The sequence below is a fragment of the Falco peregrinus genome, chromosome 8 (genome assembly GCF_023634155.1).
Source record: "Falco peregrinus isolate bFalPer1 chromosome 8, bFalPer1.pri, whole genome shotgun sequence".
Classification (NCBI taxonomy): domain Eukaryota; kingdom Metazoa; phylum Chordata; class Aves; order Falconiformes; family Falconidae; genus Falco; species Falco peregrinus.
Genome location: NC_073728.1, coordinates 20598064 through 20616892, shown reverse-complemented (window position 1 = coordinate 20616892; position 18829 = coordinate 20598064). Strand labels below are relative to the sequence as shown.

Here is an 18829-nt window from a genome sequence, read left to right as displayed (position 1 = left end):
CCTTTGCTATTGATAAAATTAGATCTACTAATTCAGCTCCTGAGCAGCTTTAGCCAAGGCTGACAATTTTTATTAGTAAGGCAGTATGCCCATAGATGTGTTGAATACTCACCAGCAGTTACCAGGAGTAACTTCTGCTTCAACTTCAGCTTCTAGTGGTGAGCTAAACGCCCAACAAGATGAGCAAGTTAGGCAGTTAACCTCTTAGATTAGCCCATCCTCTGTTTGGCTTTACTGATCATTTGGTGAGATCACTCCATAGATACTTCTCCAAAATATTTCCTCTGTTAATACACACTATTTTCTGATCTCTGTATGGACTCTGTTGCCCTATTAAAATGGGGGTTTGTCCTAGCCAGTTCTGGTTTTCTCTCTGACGTGCATTACCCTGCTTTCTGTCAGTTTGGCCTTCATTCTCAGAGCTTCCACCTTTTTCTTTGGCTTTGCTCTTTTGTATGTGAGTATATAAAATGGGTGTGATGTCCAGCAGGGTGAGGTAGTAAGCGCATGTAACCACTAAGAACACACTGGTTGTCAAAAGCAGTGCAGATTCGAATATGCGTGTATTTTTTTCATTAGAAATTCAGAATAGTTAGCATGACTGAGGTCATTGATGCAAGTGAGACCAAAATTTGAACAACTCTAAAAAAGTGCTCTGAAATAGGAGATCAGACTAACAGCTGAGAAGACACCAGCCCAGTTTTCTAAAGTACACCTTGCAACTGACAAATGCGATCAGTGCTGAAGGCAAAGATTTGCAGATCGGTTTCTCAAAATAATGACCCTTCGTTTGTGGCTACTGAGAGGAATAGTTGGGAGAGCTGAGGCAGTACAAGAGTAGCATGACAAGAAAAGAGGGAATTGAACTTACATACTATATACAGCAGTCTGAAGTGGGCACAGGGTCTGAGCTGGAGGGGCACAAATCATGAGTTCAGGGAAATGTTATCACACTCTGGTTCTGTAGGGCAGTCAGTTTATCAAGAGAATCTCTGCAGCTTGGTTTTTAGCCAGATGTATATACAGAATATAACTAAAACCAAACACATCAAGACCTGAATTTTTTGCTATATTATCATGCATTTACATTAGTTGCATGCACAAATTAGATATTTGCAGGTGCAAATGTCCAATTATACCAATTATTTCACAAATACCTAATCTGTATGCATATGCAAACTAGGCACACAGTTGTTGACACACATCATTAAAAATTAGGCCCTTGCTGTGGCACAGTGTAAATAGCTTGCTAGGGTACACACTCCAAATGTAGAAAGTATTGCAAAAAATAATTTCTGCACTATAAAGTCTCTATTAATTTTTAATGTTACCTGCTGCCAGTAATAGTCCGATTTAATCAGCAAATATAGAGAAATTTCTTACTAAAATGAGAAAGCTGACATATTCTGAGTATGCATGAAACATTACTGTGATCTCTCAAACTAATTTATAACATATCCTATAGTCTTTATAGTAAAATTATTTAATATTTATAACATAACATGAGGGGGAAAGAAAATACTTAGTAAAGCCTATCGCGTTGCGACCACTGCATGATCAACTGACCATATTTGTGTAGGCATTTTGGACTGAAAAACTATTCATTAATTTATACCCCAGAAAGCAGTAGAGGCCCTTGGCTGCTGGGCAGGTCAAGAATTTGAGTGATAGTTGGTGAAACATCAGCATGAACAAAAAAACCTCCTGGAAATGCCCAGGCATGGATTTGAATGTTGCAAGGGCAGTTCATCATTGGTATGAATAATTAAGCTGAGCTACCCCTATGCAAGCCGTGTGTAAATTATATTTTCAGATAGCCTATAAACAGGAATGTCCTGAAACCATCGGCTTCAGCTTCTGCTTACTTTCTGAATTCAGTGATTGCAACGTAAGCCAAACAAAAACCTGAATCTAAACATCCCAAAGGAGTAAATTCAAGTTGGGGTTTAAATCAGGATCCAGGTTTCATGGCTGGTCTCGTCTCTATTTATAATCTGGTTGCTAGGAAACATGTTGTATTTTAGATTAGCACATTGTTAGAAATATCTGGCAAAAAGAGCACTTTCCTGACTTAGGGCGTTGTAGAAGGAACTAGCATTTACAGTAAAATCATCACACAAATTGGATTTAATTAAGGTTTGCTATTTTTGTTTTTATTAACAGAAACTTCCAAGCAAGTTCAAGAAGATCTATGCAGAGTTTGAAAGCTTAATGGTGAATAGCAATAGATCCCTTATTCTATGCACAATCTGAGCTAATTCAGTTTCTGAGTAACTGATTTGAATTCCTTGATTCAGAACATTTTATATGTCCTTGTTTGACTTTAAGAAGTTTATGATCCCATTTTAGAGCTGCTAAAACAAGTATGTATGACTAATAAATTATACTCTTAGGAACCTACTCTGAGAGAACTTATGTACCACTCAAAGTTAATCTGGGAACTCAGAAAAGCTTTATCACATGTTTTCCGACAGTACATATGGGAAATTATATTTTCCAACCTGGATTTTTCCAGGCAATACATTTTAGTGTTATGGCATATGCAAAACTGGATCTGCAGCTGCAAGGCGGGAGGAAAAATATGTGGTTCCTTTTATGAACAATTTGTTTGTAATCATATCTTACCTCGCTATTTGGCATGAAAAATGTTTGTGTTTAGCAGCTGCATTCTCATCATGTAAGCTGTATGGGAGAATGGTAGAAGGTGTCTTAGTTTGCAGATGTACTTTTGAAGCCATGGGAGAAAATAATTATTTTAAGAAATGCCATGACATCTAAATAAATGCATACAGTGTCTCAACACATATAATAATACATATTAGTAATTATTTTATTTCTCTTTTTTTCTTAAGGATCCATCAAGAAACCATAGGGCCTACAGACTAACTGTAGCTAAATTGGACCCTCCAATAATTCCTTTCATGCCACTACTTATAAAAGGTAAGCTTGGACATTACCAGAATTATTAACGTGAAAGCTATTTGTCAAATGTTTGAAGAACAAGAGCAGCAGAAAGAAAAAGCAAAAATAATTCTCAGCGTGAGGTATGATCTTTTTCCATTATGAAAAGCATGACAAAAAGACAAGAAAAACTGCTTTAGTACATCTGAATATTACTAGTCTCAGAAATGCTGCAAATTAAAAACTACATGTTTTACTTTTATAGCTGCTTTGATTTTTATAAGGGATAGACAAAACATTCTGCTGTTTTGTATGGCCATGATTCAGTAATGGGCTTTTATTTCTATACAGACATGACGTTTACTCATGAGGGAAACAAGACATTCACTGACAATCTAGTAAACTTCGAAAAAATGGTATGTATGACATATTTGAAATGAAACTTTTAAAAGACCTCCCTATTCATCTCTTCAAGAGTGAACTTCTCAACAATGGCTACATCCAGGGCTACAGAAAGTGAAGGCAGGACCAAGAGCTGGCAGAAATAGTCTGCGTTGTGCACAGCACCTGGGACATCTGAATTTCTGGAAAACTTCACAGAGGTGGAGAAGAAACTGCCCACTGAGCCATGCACAGCCAAAATGTTTCCTAGGAGAGGCAGCAGCAGTGACAGGAAGGAGAGCTGTTAGAGACAATTTTTAACAGCCAGTTTGGGACCAAGCTGTGATTTTAACTGCTGTTCCTTCAAACAGGACTGAACTGCCTCAGGCTGGGATAGCTCTGCATTGCTCCTCAGAGATTGAAAGGAGCTTTAACACAGAACGTGCACAACATCTTATTTTCTTCTTTCCTTTAACAAGTGACAGGAGACTTCTGTGACTTGATTGCTTTCATACTGGAAAGGGGGATCAATGATAGAAGGCTATCTGATTTATTTTAAATCCTGCATCTAGGCTCTCATCATTTCAAACAGTGTTGTCAAAAACTGCAGGTAGCCAACTTCCCATGGCAGAAATCTCAACTGAAACTGAAGCTTCTCAGCAGTGAGAAGCCATTTTCTTGGTTGCCAAAGCCATGTTCTTAATGTGGTTAATGACATCTGCATCCGAGAACCAGTGTTAGCCAAGCCTAGCTATGAGCAGCTGCACTGCAACATCAAACCCGAGTTACTGTTCCAGCAGTAAAGCTCCATTCAGCAGCCACACTAGAGGATATCTACTCTGGCACCTGTATCTGCTTGTTCTTAGTACCACAGTAACCAGGACCACTCCACGGTTATTTCCACTGCACTGCAGGAGAGCTTGTCTTACCTTCTGAGCATTGATGCCGCAGAGGGGAAAAAAGGAGGACTTTCAACTCTTTAGAAAATTTCACACAAAAGTGGTCATCACTCTGAGTCAATTCTTCTGTCAGATTTTAGTCTGTAGCTCCGGGACAGCCTCTGTCCTAGGGTGAAAATACCTCTCTACTAAGCTGAGACTTTTTTGTGGCTAAGTGGTAGTGCTAATACCTGAGTAAGGGCCTGACCTCACTTTGCAATAATGACATTCTGTAGTTGCATACGCAGACTGTGTTGCCATCTTCTTTCAAAGGCCTTGAGCCTTCTACCTGCAGAAAAGGACTTTTTTCCTAGACTGCCTGTTCTAATTAGATAGATAAATATATTTATTTTAGTGTAGGTATTAGTAAATTAGATATTAGTAAATATTGTGGTGAACACAAAGGGATCTGGGTCTTGGCTGCAGCACGTTCAAACTAGAAGGGATGGCAGCTGCCCTGCTATAGCCATGGCTATGTGGCTCACTCCAGGTTCTCCACCTCTCCTGGCCTACTTGCACCTCCTGAGCCAGAAGGGCCGGTACAGCCACAGGCCTCAGAGCTGTTTGCCTCAGGCTCTTCTTTATGCCTGATTATGTGTCAAAGCCATTATAGGAACCGGGAGCTTTCCTGTGAGTGTTTGCCCATAGACAGAAGTTCAAGCCAGGCTTGTCATTTAGAAATGGTTCTGCACCACTGTATACCACAGTTTGGCACTCCCAAGGCCAAGACTGAATTTTATAGCAGCTTAAACTGATTTATATCTAGGCTGCTGCATGTCTGCCCTTTTCACTCTAGTCTGTGTATTGCTTTTATCTTCAGAAGTATGCTGTCTCCAGAACAGGGATATACTAGTAACACCCAAAAGTTTTAAATAAAATTTTATACTGCATCACCCATTTTGATCAGTAATCTGAGCTTTGAGCGTTTCTTTTAGGAGGGGAAAGTGAAGATAGTAACGTATTTCTGATGCTGAATTTTTTTTGAAGAATCAATGTAATGTGTCATGTTCTTCCACACAACAGAAAGGGAAACATTATCCTTTCTCAGTACTCTAAACCTTTCTTCAGTTGGTGCTCTACCTCAAAACTTCCTCTGCTTTTTTTCCAGGCCTTACTACAAGTCTATCTTTTGTGGGTTTAATGTTCTTCACTAGCTATTCTGCGTGCTTCTATAGTGTTTTTACCGCTTCTTTCAACCCGTAGGTCTTCAAAGCAACATGCATTCAGATTCCACCCACATAATTCATTCAAATCCTAATGTGGACCTGGCAGTTTTAGCTTTTTGCATGTGTCATCGGGTCAAGCAAAGAAGAAAAGCCTACTGTTAAACCTCAGTCGATACTGCCTACTTGCGTTAAGCTTACAACTGTCACATCCACACATAATTGCCAGATATTAACTAGTGAAGACAAGACCACCCAACCACATAACTCTCAGATAAATTCACCTCTCTTTTACCTAAGTATAAACTTGAGGTAAATCTATGACATTATTCTGCCATTTTCAGGAGAAAAGCTGAAACCATAGTTCCTCACAGGAATCATGTTCCGCCACTTCTGGTTTTTCTGTTGTTTCTGCCTGTTTGTTCTGCTGCATGATGTTCTGTCACAAGCAGATGGAGATACCTCTGAATATTGCTGGGAGCCACTCTTACTGAGCTGTCTAAAACATCTTTGTTCTTTGGAAAATGATTTCCCTTGATCCAGCCTAACTTTGATGCGTGCTGAAGTTTATGAATAAAAATATCTGGGTAGTTGCCGCTGGTGGTGCCATTTGCCACCAGAGGAGGTGAGTCCCTCTGACTCTCATGTAAGCACAGTGATGAAACCGAGAACAGCCTCTGGCATCATGTCTGCATTCTCGCCACAGAGCTCTGATCCCGACAGCTGATGTGCTGCTGACAACTTTATTCCTGTAACTGGCAGCCAAAAGTAGAGGTTTGATCTGGTGGGATCTCTTCAGCTGAAACAGCTCCTTTTAAATCTTTTTTATGTTTTCTGTTGTTTCTGTTATCATTTATATTAAGCGATGCATCTTAAAACAAGCAGGAGCTGTCAGACAGTGTCTGAGCCAGGAGTTCCCCCAGTGCCAGAAACAGTGAGGCCTGGTTTCCCAAACGTTTGTGTTTCATGGCTGCCCGAGCTCTGCTCAGAGCTTTCCTCGTGGCTGGGGCATGTGTGGTTTCTTCATGGCTGGGGAATTCTGTGTGAATAGGCTTTTGTCATAACATAGGAACTTGCACTAGAGCCTTTTCTCTGAAGGAGACAGGAGAAGAGGGCACTTACACAATCTTTCTCTTGTCCACAGCCATCTATTTTCATACAAAATTAGTAGGAGCTTTCCTATGTTTGAAAACTCTGGGTTCTTTTTTCAAATTTGACAAAATTATCTCAAGAAGAAGGGAAAAACAGACAGATGGTGTTAACCCATATTATCCTAGACTTTTTTAGCAAGTCAAGCTAAAAAGGAGAAGGACTGAATCAATTTTTTCCTGCTGTACTTTCCTATAAATCGGTATTTTCAGAGTATTGCTGAGCTTTACCTGCTGCTGCCTTTGTAACTGTCTGCTCCTTCTTCCCCTTCCCCACTCCTGATCACTATGGATGCCTCTTATTTGGAGGAGGCTGTGAGGAGTGGGAGGGCAGGGGCAGCTAGCCAGGGAAGAGAATACCATGTGTGGTAGAGCCACAGCTATGTGTAAAGAGGGCAGTTTGTAAGCAGACCCATTTGGCTTGTACCAGATGTGGGCATACAATATTGAAGGTGTCAGAAACAGGTGTACTCGGTATACTCTTTGTATTTGCAGTGTACTTGTGCTCTATACTATGCCATTTATTGCATGAAGCAAGGCGGGGTGGTGGAAGAAACGAGCATTTGGTCTTAAAATCCAGCCTGGAACATGTTTGTTATACTTTTGTCAGTAAGTAAATAGAATAACTAAATTACTAGTATTAGTAATATGAGGCTTTAGTAAAAGACTTTGTCTTCAATACCAAACAAGACATGGTTTTAGAAAGGCATTGAAGGTCTTTACTTATCTCACAGTAAGAAGCTGATGGAGACAAGGTACAGGCCGTTTCCACCATGGTGTTGCTCAGATGTACCTTCTAGGTTGGCATATACTCCATGACCTAGTGTGTTAAAAACTACCTGCATCTTTTCTCCACTAGTGAGTCGACAGTAGATGTTAGTTATGTTGCTTTAGAAGACCCCATCTATGTAAAAACTAAAGACATACTTGTCATAGAGGAACAAGGAATGAATAGGCTTGTAAAGTTTTTAAAATGCTGTAATTGTAGTATGGCAGGTTGAGGACATTTTGAGAGCTGCAGGTAGGTGAAAGATAAAAAGATGGCAGCAGACAGCAAACACAATTAGTTTGTGATCTAGAATACACATTGGTCTTTTAGGTCCATTAATGACCCTCTTTTCAGGTGAAGGAGTGCCCCCAAAACTGTCAGTAATACTAGTTCCTAGAAACTCTGTATGATTTAGCAAATAGAGGACAACCTACAACCTGCAGCACGGTACATGGCAATATATAACATTCAAGTGACACTGCTTTTATAGCTATATATTTAGAGAAAAAATAATTTCAAGCCCTTTCCTAGAATTATGTCTGGCCAAGGAAAGAAGAGAAAGTGAGGAAAGTACTGAGCATGACTCTCCTTAAGGACTAGCAATATTTCATACTCTTGACTGATACCGATTTCATACTGATTCTGCTTTTTTCAAACCTCAGCTGCATAATCCTGCAGTCTGACTGCCAGTACAGAATTTTGTATACATAGGCAGAGGGAAGATGCAATTATTTGGGAGCTTTACCAGCACCATTTCTCAAATCATCAGGCAGCCCGAACAAAGATCACTTTCCATGGCACCATCTCCATGTCGCACTACCCAGCATGTCTCAGATGTGGCACCTGTAGAGGGAGCAGAAGTCCCGAAAGAGCTCTGAAAGTGCTGACCTGCCATGGCAGCACAAGGCAGTGCCATGATGCTGGCCACCGCTGCTTCTTTTTGTCAAGCATCTTCACCCTTCAGGTGTGAAATGAGGATTAGAGAATCTGTGCATATTGGTTTTCGGGTTTTGTGGAGATGAACAAAAGGGAATTCACACACTGATCCTTCTGCAAAAAAAGGGCAAACATTCTTTCATTTTTGGAACATAAAGATTATGCAAAGAGTGTGTGACTAAAGCCCTTAGTAGTTTTTTATGGCATATATGAATATTTATAACATTTAGAAACCTGGGTTCGGAATGGATTAGAAGATAATGTGCTGGCCTGCTGCCACTATTCCAGACTGCGTAAAACTTGAAAGGGTATTGTTGTGTACATATAGCATGCTGGTAGTAGCGTTATACTGCATTATATTTTGCAGTTGGTTCTGTTTCAGAAAGATCCAGATTTAGGTTTGTACGGCTTTTCGGTAATGGTCTGTCTTAGCACAGTGAGCAAACAGGTTAATTTTTGCAGGCATTAACTAGAGGTAATCCTCTATTTGAAGAAAAATTGTAAGAAGCTGGCAATTAAACTTCCATCTGAACATTTTCTCAGCACATGTTTCTGGTTTTCTTGACTCAAAAGAAGGCAATCCAACTTATCTACAATATTTAGGAAGATAAATTAACTCCTGTTTCACGTGCTATTCTTCTGTTCAAGTTGCACCTTCCAAAGGGAGCTCTTTTGAGTTTATATTAGACAGTACAACAACACTTGGGAAAACAAATTGTGAAAGGAGTTCTGCGAGGATACATAATGCTCCAGAATCTCTCCATTGGGTTGCAATGCTGTCCTCTGGCCACAGTTTCTCAATTTATTCTGCCTGAACACTCGCTTCCTCATTCCTTTGTTTCATCATTGTCAGGATACTTCTGAATGCACAGATTGAATGAGATTATCCTCAGAAACAGCCAAAGTAACTCCTTAAAACAAAGCCTCTCAGCTAACTGAAGGAATGCAGGCAGTTCAGCCTTCAACCAGAAGTCAGACAAGTTCATTGCTAGTTCAGTTTTCCTTGCCTGGAAGAGCCCATATAATGAGAAATTTGGAAGTAGTGAAAACTTTTAAAAAACCTTTGCCACACACAGGATTTATCTTCCAGTACAATACAGCATTACAGTACTTATTCTGAATGCTATGTGTTTTTTTCCAAACAAATTCCCCACATAAAGAAAAAAGAAAGAGTAAAATAATTCCACAGAACACACTTTTTTGGCTAAATCTAAGTTTTCACTTAACTAATCAAACACTGAACCTACAGTATAGCTCCAAAGATCATTATGAAATGGGGCTTCAAAACCTAAACTTTTACAAGTATGAAAAATTAGGGCGTGTATTGACAATCTATATAGAAAGCACATCAAGCAACATTAACTATCTTCATAAAAATGAAGTGTCCTTAGCAAGGCTTCTCTTGAAGTTAGACGCTCTGGAAACTTCATCATGTTGGCTGGTCCAGTTCAACTTTATGTCTCCTTCACGTAGTTATTTTAGGGGAGTACTTTTTGAAATTATATAGATCAAAATAGCAGCATCATACAACATAACCTAATTTGAATCCACAGACCTATGAAACATTCATGTTTACATGTGCATGTTGTTTTGATTTTCATTTGATTGGATTAGACTTGAAGAACCAACACTGCGAAATGCAGTGCGTTCTGTCTCAAGTCAGTACAATAATGTGTACTTATCTTTGAGTATTTTAAGAGGTTCTGTCGAAGTCAATGGGGCTTATTCACATGCTTAATGCTAAGCACATACGAGAGTGTCTGCAAAGTAAGTGCCTTAGAAAATCTGCCTCATAGTAATGGCTTGCAGAGGTATGAAAATTAACACAGTATAAAAATTACTCTTACTTGAAATTGACTTATTTTCTACGTGTAAATACATACAATTTAGGAACAATATAAATAGACTCAAATTCCTTATAACTTCTGGGAACTTGTGTTTTAGAATGAAAATATTTTAGATCGGTTTCAGAATAGCTACATTTCATTTGATTATACAATGTGAAATCCACAAAAATTTAGTACATGATATATTAATAGTGTTTCTAATGCTGACCACCAGCCATACCCAGTTTTGCATGCTTGACAGTGCATTAAACTAAGATTATTCAGTAAGTGTGTAAGGAATGTTTTACACTGGTGCTTCCCACTTCTGGTGTGACAGATTTCACAAAGGTATTTTATTCATAACATCATTTTCAAGTAAGATTATAATTCTGTATGAATTCTGAGCAACATATGCCCCAGGTTTTACTGTTTACTAGTAAGAAATACATCATTCCATTGTGTGAGGGCTTATGGCTATCTTGTTAATCTCACACAAAATTTCAAGAAGATATGAAGCAGCCTGGTGAGAGTGTGCTGTGTTGAAAGATGTAGCTGTGTTGTAATTGTTGGACCATGTTAAAGTGCTGGAACAAACATTAGACTCTGATTAGGAATAGCATTTCCCTCCTCTGCTTTTTCTTAAACTCAGCAAAATAAACTGAAACAAATGTTGTTGTTATCAACAGTGACTGAATCAAACTATCTAGCTAAGGAATTCAGGTTTATTGCTGAAGTTTCAGTTTATTTGATATTATGCAGAACAACAAGTTTTGCTCCTGCACTAGTGGGTATACTACCTGTGTGGTACTAATCATACAAGCCAGTTAAAATTTTGTAGTCTAGAACTAGATCTGAAATGTTTTGCTTTATGACTTACCTTCATTTCTGTTCTTAAAAACTATTGTAAAATAGCATCTGATTTATCAGCACAAAATGTATTAATATTTTCTTACCTGAGTGAAATGAGGGCTTATTTACTGAAGAGCAACGACAGCCAAGAAGGACTGAAGTGACTTCTTTTTTTGTGAATTGCCAGTAGAAGTGTCCACCAAAAGTGAATCCACCCTTCAAGTTGAGTTAGACAGACTTGTGCAAGCTAACACTGACTAACAGGTCTGTTTGATGAAACTTGCCTACAGGACCACAGTTCTAATGGTGGCCTTCTCACCTGCAAATCGAGCATACTTCTAGAGGGAATCAGTGAACATACACCCTCACGTGCTCATTTTACACTGTCATTTTCAGGGAGGGCTGTATTTTAAACTCAAACGCATGTGAAAGGTGAAAGCTTTTTAATTGCTGAATATGTTCTAGAAATGGCCTTGCTGTTAGGAACTGATGGTCTTAAAATTAACATGAGTATATACTCCAAGGTGTTCTACATTATATTCTTTTTACTTTTTAATGTGGGAAGATGTTATCAAAGAAATGCACATCGAAGGGGCTGATTTTCATTCTTAGTTAAGACATTTTACAGCATCCAAGCAAGGGAAAGGGTTCTCTGAGCGCATGTAAATTACACTCATGCTCATTTAAAGCCTGTGTAAATGTAAATCACACCCTACATATGAGGGTACCAGCATTAAAATTATATTTTCATTCGTATGACTGCTTTTATTGGCATATGTCTTCACACTCAGGCACAGTTAGGTGCTTCGTTTAAATGATGATGAAATACAGTGCTTGTTCTCTGATTGCATCCCATCTTTTCTTTCCAGCGCATGATTGCCAACACTGTCAGGACGGTGAAATTCTGCCGAAGCCAATCTTTCAGTAAGTGCATTACAACATCTGCACAGTCAGCATTATCATCAGTAGCTATAGTAATTACAACTAATTCTGTCTGTACCAGAATTGGAAAGCCTGGTTTCCAGTGATTCTTCCATATTTGGATCCTCCAGTGTTTCACAGGGTGAAGTATCCTTCAGGAAGCTCTAATAAGGGCCTTCTGCTCCATCTCTTTTTCTAAATATGTGAAGGAGCTAAATATTAGTGAGGTCTCCACACATCTGTCAGATTAGAATCAGTTGAAATTAGCTTCTGGGTTCAAAAGTGGTTGAAATAAGGCTAGCAGACAGCAGCACACAGATACATGCAAGATACTTGCTTAGATAAACCCTGTTTTTATAGGAAAGCAGTCCGGAAACATGACGTTTATAAATGACATAACTGCATAAGGTGGTGAACTTAAAACCAGTTTGTCAGTATCATTACCAGAACTTACTTGAGGCCATGTAAGATGACAGAGCTGTATGGTCAAACAGGCTTGCTCTGTGGTTCTCATCCCATCTAGGCACACCGTCAGTCCCAGTCACACTGGCATTTCCTCAGTGCTTCATTCATATTGCTCACAGCGGCCTTCCTCTTTCTCAAAGAACAGAAAAATTAATATAAAACAATGTATTTTTCTAAAAATAGTTTATTTTTATCCGGATCAAAGCTTAACTCTAGAATATCAATGTAAGGGAGCTTTTTTCCCCCCCTTCTGCCAGCAAGGTTTTTCTGGCTATGGATCTTTTAATTTTAATGTATTAAGCACTAATGAGGCCTCCACATGTTTAGAAATGGAAGTGGATTTTCACTATACATGATATAAATTGTCAGTATATAGATGTACCTGATCTAGGTCCTGTGCTTTCTGTGTGCGGGTATGTGTATTTATAAATAGATGCTTCATTATCTTTGTTTTAGAGAATTAAGTTACGTAGCACACATTTCGTCAAATTGTCAGCCGTTCACTGTGAGGCTGCAATATCCAGATTTTACCTCGGTGGTACTTCATTAATTGTTGTTGGAGTAAATACAATGTGGTTATGTTAAGTAAAGGGGTAGTAAATTTTGAGGCTTGAGTGGGGGCGCCATTAAGCACTACAGCATTACAAATATTTAATACTGAGCTAGAGTTTTTCATGAAAGGAGGCTTAAATCAATAATACAGTTTTGAATCTGTGTGAAAGCTGCTGGTTCAAAAGCAGATGGGCAGCTTTAAATCATACTAGTTAGCTATGTAATTTACAGCTATTGACTGGTAAGGTGATGTATAAAACTGTAACCAAGGGCCATCAAGTTGAGTAAATGTAGCCAAGGATATCTGAGAGAAAAAGTTAATTTGTGGGGGTAGTAACCAGAAAGACTATCAGATATAGAGGAAAGGTTTCAAAGAGAGCAATTTCTAAATATTTTCTTTTTAACTCACCGGTATCTGGTGTTTCCTGTGACAGCTTGTGAAGAGTTATGCATTCTGTTCAGGCATTTGTTCATTTAAGGGTATCAATCCTACATCATTTCTCTTTCACCAGATCCCGACGTAGCCCTAACTAATAAGAACCATCAGGATGTTCGGAGCTATGTGCGGCAATTAAATGTGATTGACAACCAGAGAACTTTATCACAGATGTCTCACCGACTAGAACCGCGTCGAGCATAAACATTTGAAGCAATGATGAGAAATGATCTTTTATCCTGTCAAGGTCACTTGTTAAGAACTTCACTTTCTCTGCTACCGCACTGCCACTACAAAAACAAGCAAAAACATATTCTATGGTCTTAGGCAACGTACAATGTACCAGCCTGTCAGAGAACTTTGGCTGAGGAAGAATTTATGCACTGTAGCTGTACCAGGTGGCCGTGTTGTGAACTGTTAATTCATCTTAAAGTATAGTAAATGATTTCTCACATGGATAAAAAAGGCAAAAGATAAAATAGAATAGGTAGTGAAAAATGCACAAAAAGCTTCTAACAATTCTAAGGGAAGCAGTTTTTCTCCCTAATTAAAAATCTGTATTTTATGATTTATTCTCCAGGTCAGGACTAAAACTGATTATCAGTTTAGCTTGCCCAGCTACTGTTGACCTCAATAGAAGATGCATGTAAGTATCAGATGAAAGAATGTAGGTCCAAGAGATGTCCAAGGTATAGTTCCATTCAGAGAAGACTTAGAAATATTTCCATTTGAAATATAACAGATACAAAGAAAATCTCCTAATCTTAATCATACTGCCAACTACTGCAAGCAGTATGGCCATTTCAGACAACTGACAGGACTGAAAATATTTTGAATGATATATAGATTAATCTGTGTTTACATTTTACTTCTTTTTTTAAACTACCAATCAGGTTTTTACAGAATTCCATTATGATAGTAAGGTTGTTTAAATCAATAGCATAAAGGTAGCAAAGTACTGGTTCAAAAAGAGCACAATATGCACAAATAGATTTCAAGAGAGTAATTTCCTGGACATTAAAACCTTAAACTTCAGCTATAATTAATTGTGGCTGGTTAACACATATTTTCTGGTCTTAAGCATTTACAAATATCTTAATTTTCAGCCAATTGTTTTGCACTTTCAATAGACTGTAAATAAATTCTAATTCATTATGTTCTAGAATAATTATTTATGTAATAGCTATTGTGCCAAAATAATTCAGTTTTATTTATTTTGTTTAGCATGTTATGGGAGTGCAGCTTTTGTCTGTATACTTTTGTGCGCATTTTATGTGTAGGAATTGTGTGATGTATGTTTTCTGTAAATAACATGCAGTACCTTATTAAATATAATTGCTGGAAAGGTTTAGTCACTGGCCTTATTTGCACTTTCAGCTTCAATCCTGCATAATACCAATGCTATTAATTGGCTGATACTGCAAACTTCTCTTGTCATTTGCTGGGCCTCGAAACCGCAGTTAGCCTACATCCACTGTGATATGGGTGACCAACGTAAAGCCAGTCAGATCCATCCCTGCCACTGGAGATGGCTGTCTTGCAGTGATGTAACACTATGGTTTTATTAGCTGGTTTCTTAGCTTAGAAGTTTCTAAGGAGGCTTCCCACCCCCCCATGTAAAGACAGAAAAAGACATTTAAATTGGAAAGGTTTAAAGGAAGAAGGGATGTATTCTTAATTTTAGCTCTGACTGATTTGTCCTGCTCGGTCACTAAAGTGAGCACTACAGGTTGCGGTGTCTTGACAGGATTTTATCTCAGGGTGGTAACTCAAGTCGAGGCCTTGGCTAATATGGCACTCAAGAGGCCTCTGGCTTCGGTCACCTCAGGGAGGTCTATCAGGTCCTGCAGCCATGCAGGAAGAGGCAATCTGGCCTGTACGTTTCTCCCCTCCAGGATTATTTGTGCTAGCCCAAATACCCTTGGGATGGCTGCACTACTGCTGGGCGAGCGCTGATGGTGGCCAAGCACGTGCCAAGGGAACGATGATGTTCAAATGGCAGAAGTCTTTCCTATTGCATTCACACCAGCTCTGCTCTGCGAAGCTGGACGTCATAAAAATGATTAAGCCCACAATTAGAAGTTGCGACTATTATGTCATAATTAATGACCTCATTAATACAGTCTACATTTCGCCTCAGACGCAGAGTATAGTTTTCTTGGCGCTGATCAGGACTGTGTGGAGTCAGTATACACGTAAATATTTTACCTTTTTTACCTATAAAAGAATTACATCCTTTTAGTCAAAACACAAATTCTGCAAAAGCTGAGAGTCACCAGGGAAATGCTGACACACAGAACCACTATCTGCTCAGTACCTGCATTCTGGAAAGGAAAGAATTACACAGTTAAGAAATATTCTGCAGCATGATGAAATAATTTATTTTAACTTTGCTGTCTGACTAGAAGTTCAAGATGATTCAGAGGAAAACCAGCTAATAACGTAGAGACAGATTTGTGTCTTGCTATTTCAAGTGAGAAATATTCCTTATTTCCATTTGTACTTCTCTGTGAATATACTTCATATGGCCTTTTCAGATACAGAATCTTCCCAGAAGCAAAGTATGCAGTAGAATAAACTACAGGGACACAATTAATTCAAAAGACATTTTTATCTTTACCATCAATTTATAACATTTGTGAGTTCATGATTTTATTTGTTCCAGATTTGTTCCTATTGTTTGGACTTTCATTTATTTCTGTATTAACTGGTTTATAAAGCTGCCAAGTTTCAGCTTGGCTCTGCACATAGACCGATTCTTCATCCGTTTAGTATGTTTTTATCCCCTTGGTTTATTCTTTTATTCCTTAGAACCTCTAACTGTTTTACTTACTTCTTGCCTAACAGTCTCTATCGTGCAGATACATCCCAGTGATACAAAGAGAGGTTTTACAGCACCTCCTTATCAACAAATAAATGCAGTTTACCTACTCAATGAAACTGGTACCTGGCATTTTTTAATTTTCCAATAAAGGGTGCTGTATAAATAACAAGTGTTGCTATCTCTGTATCTAACTCATTCAAGTGGCTCAGTTGCTATGGTGCTGATCGCTATCTACATACCTAGAGATTAAATTAATAAAACTACCTTCTGGCTCTGGGATCCATAGTGGGCTTCTCTCGCTCCCTGTGTTGACTCTACAACAGGAAGGCAGCTGTCGATGTATTATTGCTGCATGAAGTCTAAGCAACTGTTGCAAAAGTGTGAAGAATGAATAGGCACTCAGGAAACACTGACATGTCAGAGCGCCCACGCTGCCTTCACCCTGTGCTTGCAGCTGCAAGTCACAACTTGATCCTGCTGCAGTGAAGAGCCAGCCCTTACCCGCTGACCCTCGGGGCCCGTCTGTAAGGCAGGGCTCAGATGCTGTGCCAACACAGCCAAGCAAAAGCAGGTGGGCACCGCTCGGGGTCCATGCTGCTTTACTTGTGGCACTTGGCCTGATTTTGGCCCACACCAACTAGCACTGCATGAGAGCATCCAGCCGTTATTTGTGGGGGAGCACGCGCCAGGGACTATTTCCAGCAGGTCTGGCCTTGTCTCTGTCCCCTCCCCAGAGTCGTCCAGCAGGACCCAGGATGCTTTGCACCTCCATCACATTGCTTGCATGAACAGCATAAACACTGTGGCACAGCTCCCTCCTTGTTTCAACACTGCAGACTGAAAAAACAGAAACCTGTTCAAACCCATGAGTATGTCTGAGGCTCACAGGTTGTACAGTGCGATTTAGCTGGTCCATGCTACTTGGCCTCAGGCTCCAGAGTCCCTGACCCTGTTTTATTTACTGGCAGAGTCATAGCTGTAATTTTAAGATGATAGGTGACCGGGAGGCAGTGTCCATGATAAACATCTGCTACCTGGGCCCACAGAGCAGGGATGGTGACACCTTGGGCACTTTCTGCGTTACAGGGTTCCACTGCTGATGTGGTTTTTTGCTCAAGCAGCAGTACAGGGCACAGACACCTCTATTTAGGGCTACAGAGCCTGAAGAGTCACAGGGTACAGCTCTCCCCTCTCCCCTGGCACATTTTGCTATTGCTGCTTTGTTAGAATTTGCTGCTTTTCTCAGAGACCAAGCCTAATGCTGGCCATCGCTAGACAGAGCCAGGGAACAAAGGTTAAATCCAGGGAGGCTAAATCAAACATACCAGGAGAATACAACTGTCTGGTGAATGCAGGATCAAAAATATTTTCCCTGGACATCTTGTTGAAACCCAATCAACCACAAAGACTTGACAGTGCCAGATAAAAGACTTGAAATGTATTTGCAGGACTCCACAGATGGAGGTTTTGGGGTTTTTCCTCCTAAGGAAACGCTGTGCAGGTGCACAGCCTCTGCAGACCAGGTACAAAGGGAGAGACAGAGACAAAAAAATTCCTCTTTTCAAAGAGACACTAGCAAAACAACCTTTTAAGTACAAGAAGTTTAAATACAATTTAGAAATCTTACAAAATAAGTTAGAGAGAAATCAAAAGGTTTAACCTGCAGGGGTACCAGAAGAGATAATGAATTTTGCTTTTTTTTAAAAAAAAAAAAAAAGAAATATTTTAACAAAATTATAAGTCTAAATTGTTAACATAGCTTCTTAGTAAGGTCAACTGCATAATATACTGTACCTTAACCTCTTCCAGCAATTTTTAAACACCACGCAGCTTAAATAGACTACTTCTGAATTCAGCGGTATTTCTTCTGGGAGCTCTGAATGCAAATCAAGAGGTAATAGTGGAAGAAAATTAAAAGATGTCCTATTCTCATTTCATTTTTTGTACTGATAATAAGGAAAGCAGCATAGAGAGTGGTATGGCAAAGTGAACCTCTAACTTGAATAGCTTTTCTTTCACTGTTAATCTGAAATGCATTACACCCTGCCTTTTCAAATAATCATAATGTTCTTTACTGTAGCCTGCATTAAAGTTTAGCAGGCACAAGCAGCAGCTGTCACCAGAGGTCAAGGTATTAGCAATCAAAGAAAATAATGACAAGATTAAAAAGTTATCATTAAAATTACTAAACCAGAAACTTCTATAGCAGCCTATCTTCACAGCCCTGCCTCGGGGGCCATAGCTGCACCCAGGGAACCCCCACCACTCTCAGACATCTCCCCAGGGCAGTGCCATGGGGCTGGCCGGCCCTCGGCTAGGGTGAGGGCACAGTTGGCCTTAGTGGCTGGAGGGGACCCTCACCTCCCCGCCTCTCTTGGGAATGGACACTGCTGCCCCAAACCAACTCCTGCAGGGCAGGGAGCTCCCCGACACGGCTGGTGGCTAAAACCTGACCCCCACCTTCTCACTGTGATGACAGGTCAGTGTGCTAGGGAGCATCCAGGGTATATCCTCCATGCATTTACCTACACGCCATCTGCCCCATGCACTGCTTTAGCAGTAAAATCCAGCTCTCACACAACACCAAACTAAGGAAATAACTTGTAAATTCACAAAGGAAAGTAATCCAACCATGGTCTTGGCCGTTTATGACTCAAGTGATGGGGGGGACTATTGTAAAAAGGAAGATTCTTGTAATTAAAAGGGAAAAAAAGAGCACG

General features: G+C 39.6%; 1 protein-coding gene across 8 annotated transcripts in view; it reads left to right on the top strand.

Moving 5' to 3' along the window:
- Positions 1-14630, top strand: part of RAPGEF4 (Rap guanine nucleotide exchange factor 4) — a 157214-nt gene extending 142584 nt beyond the window's left edge. For all 8 annotated transcript variants that reach the window (XM_055812472.1, XM_055812471.1, XM_055812470.1 and 5 more), the window contains 5 exons: positions 2164-2214; positions 2853-2940; positions 3253-3317; positions 11781-11835; positions 13362-14630. In XM_055812472.1, the coding sequence (XP_055668447.1) occupies positions 2164-2214; positions 2853-2940; positions 3253-3317; positions 11781-11835; positions 13362-13489 (387 nt within the window). In that variant the 3' untranslated portion in view covers positions 13490-14630. The remainder of the gene's footprint in view (positions 1-2163; positions 2215-2852; positions 2941-3252; positions 3318-11780; positions 11836-13361) is intronic.
- Positions 14631-18829: the final 4199 nt, after the last annotated feature.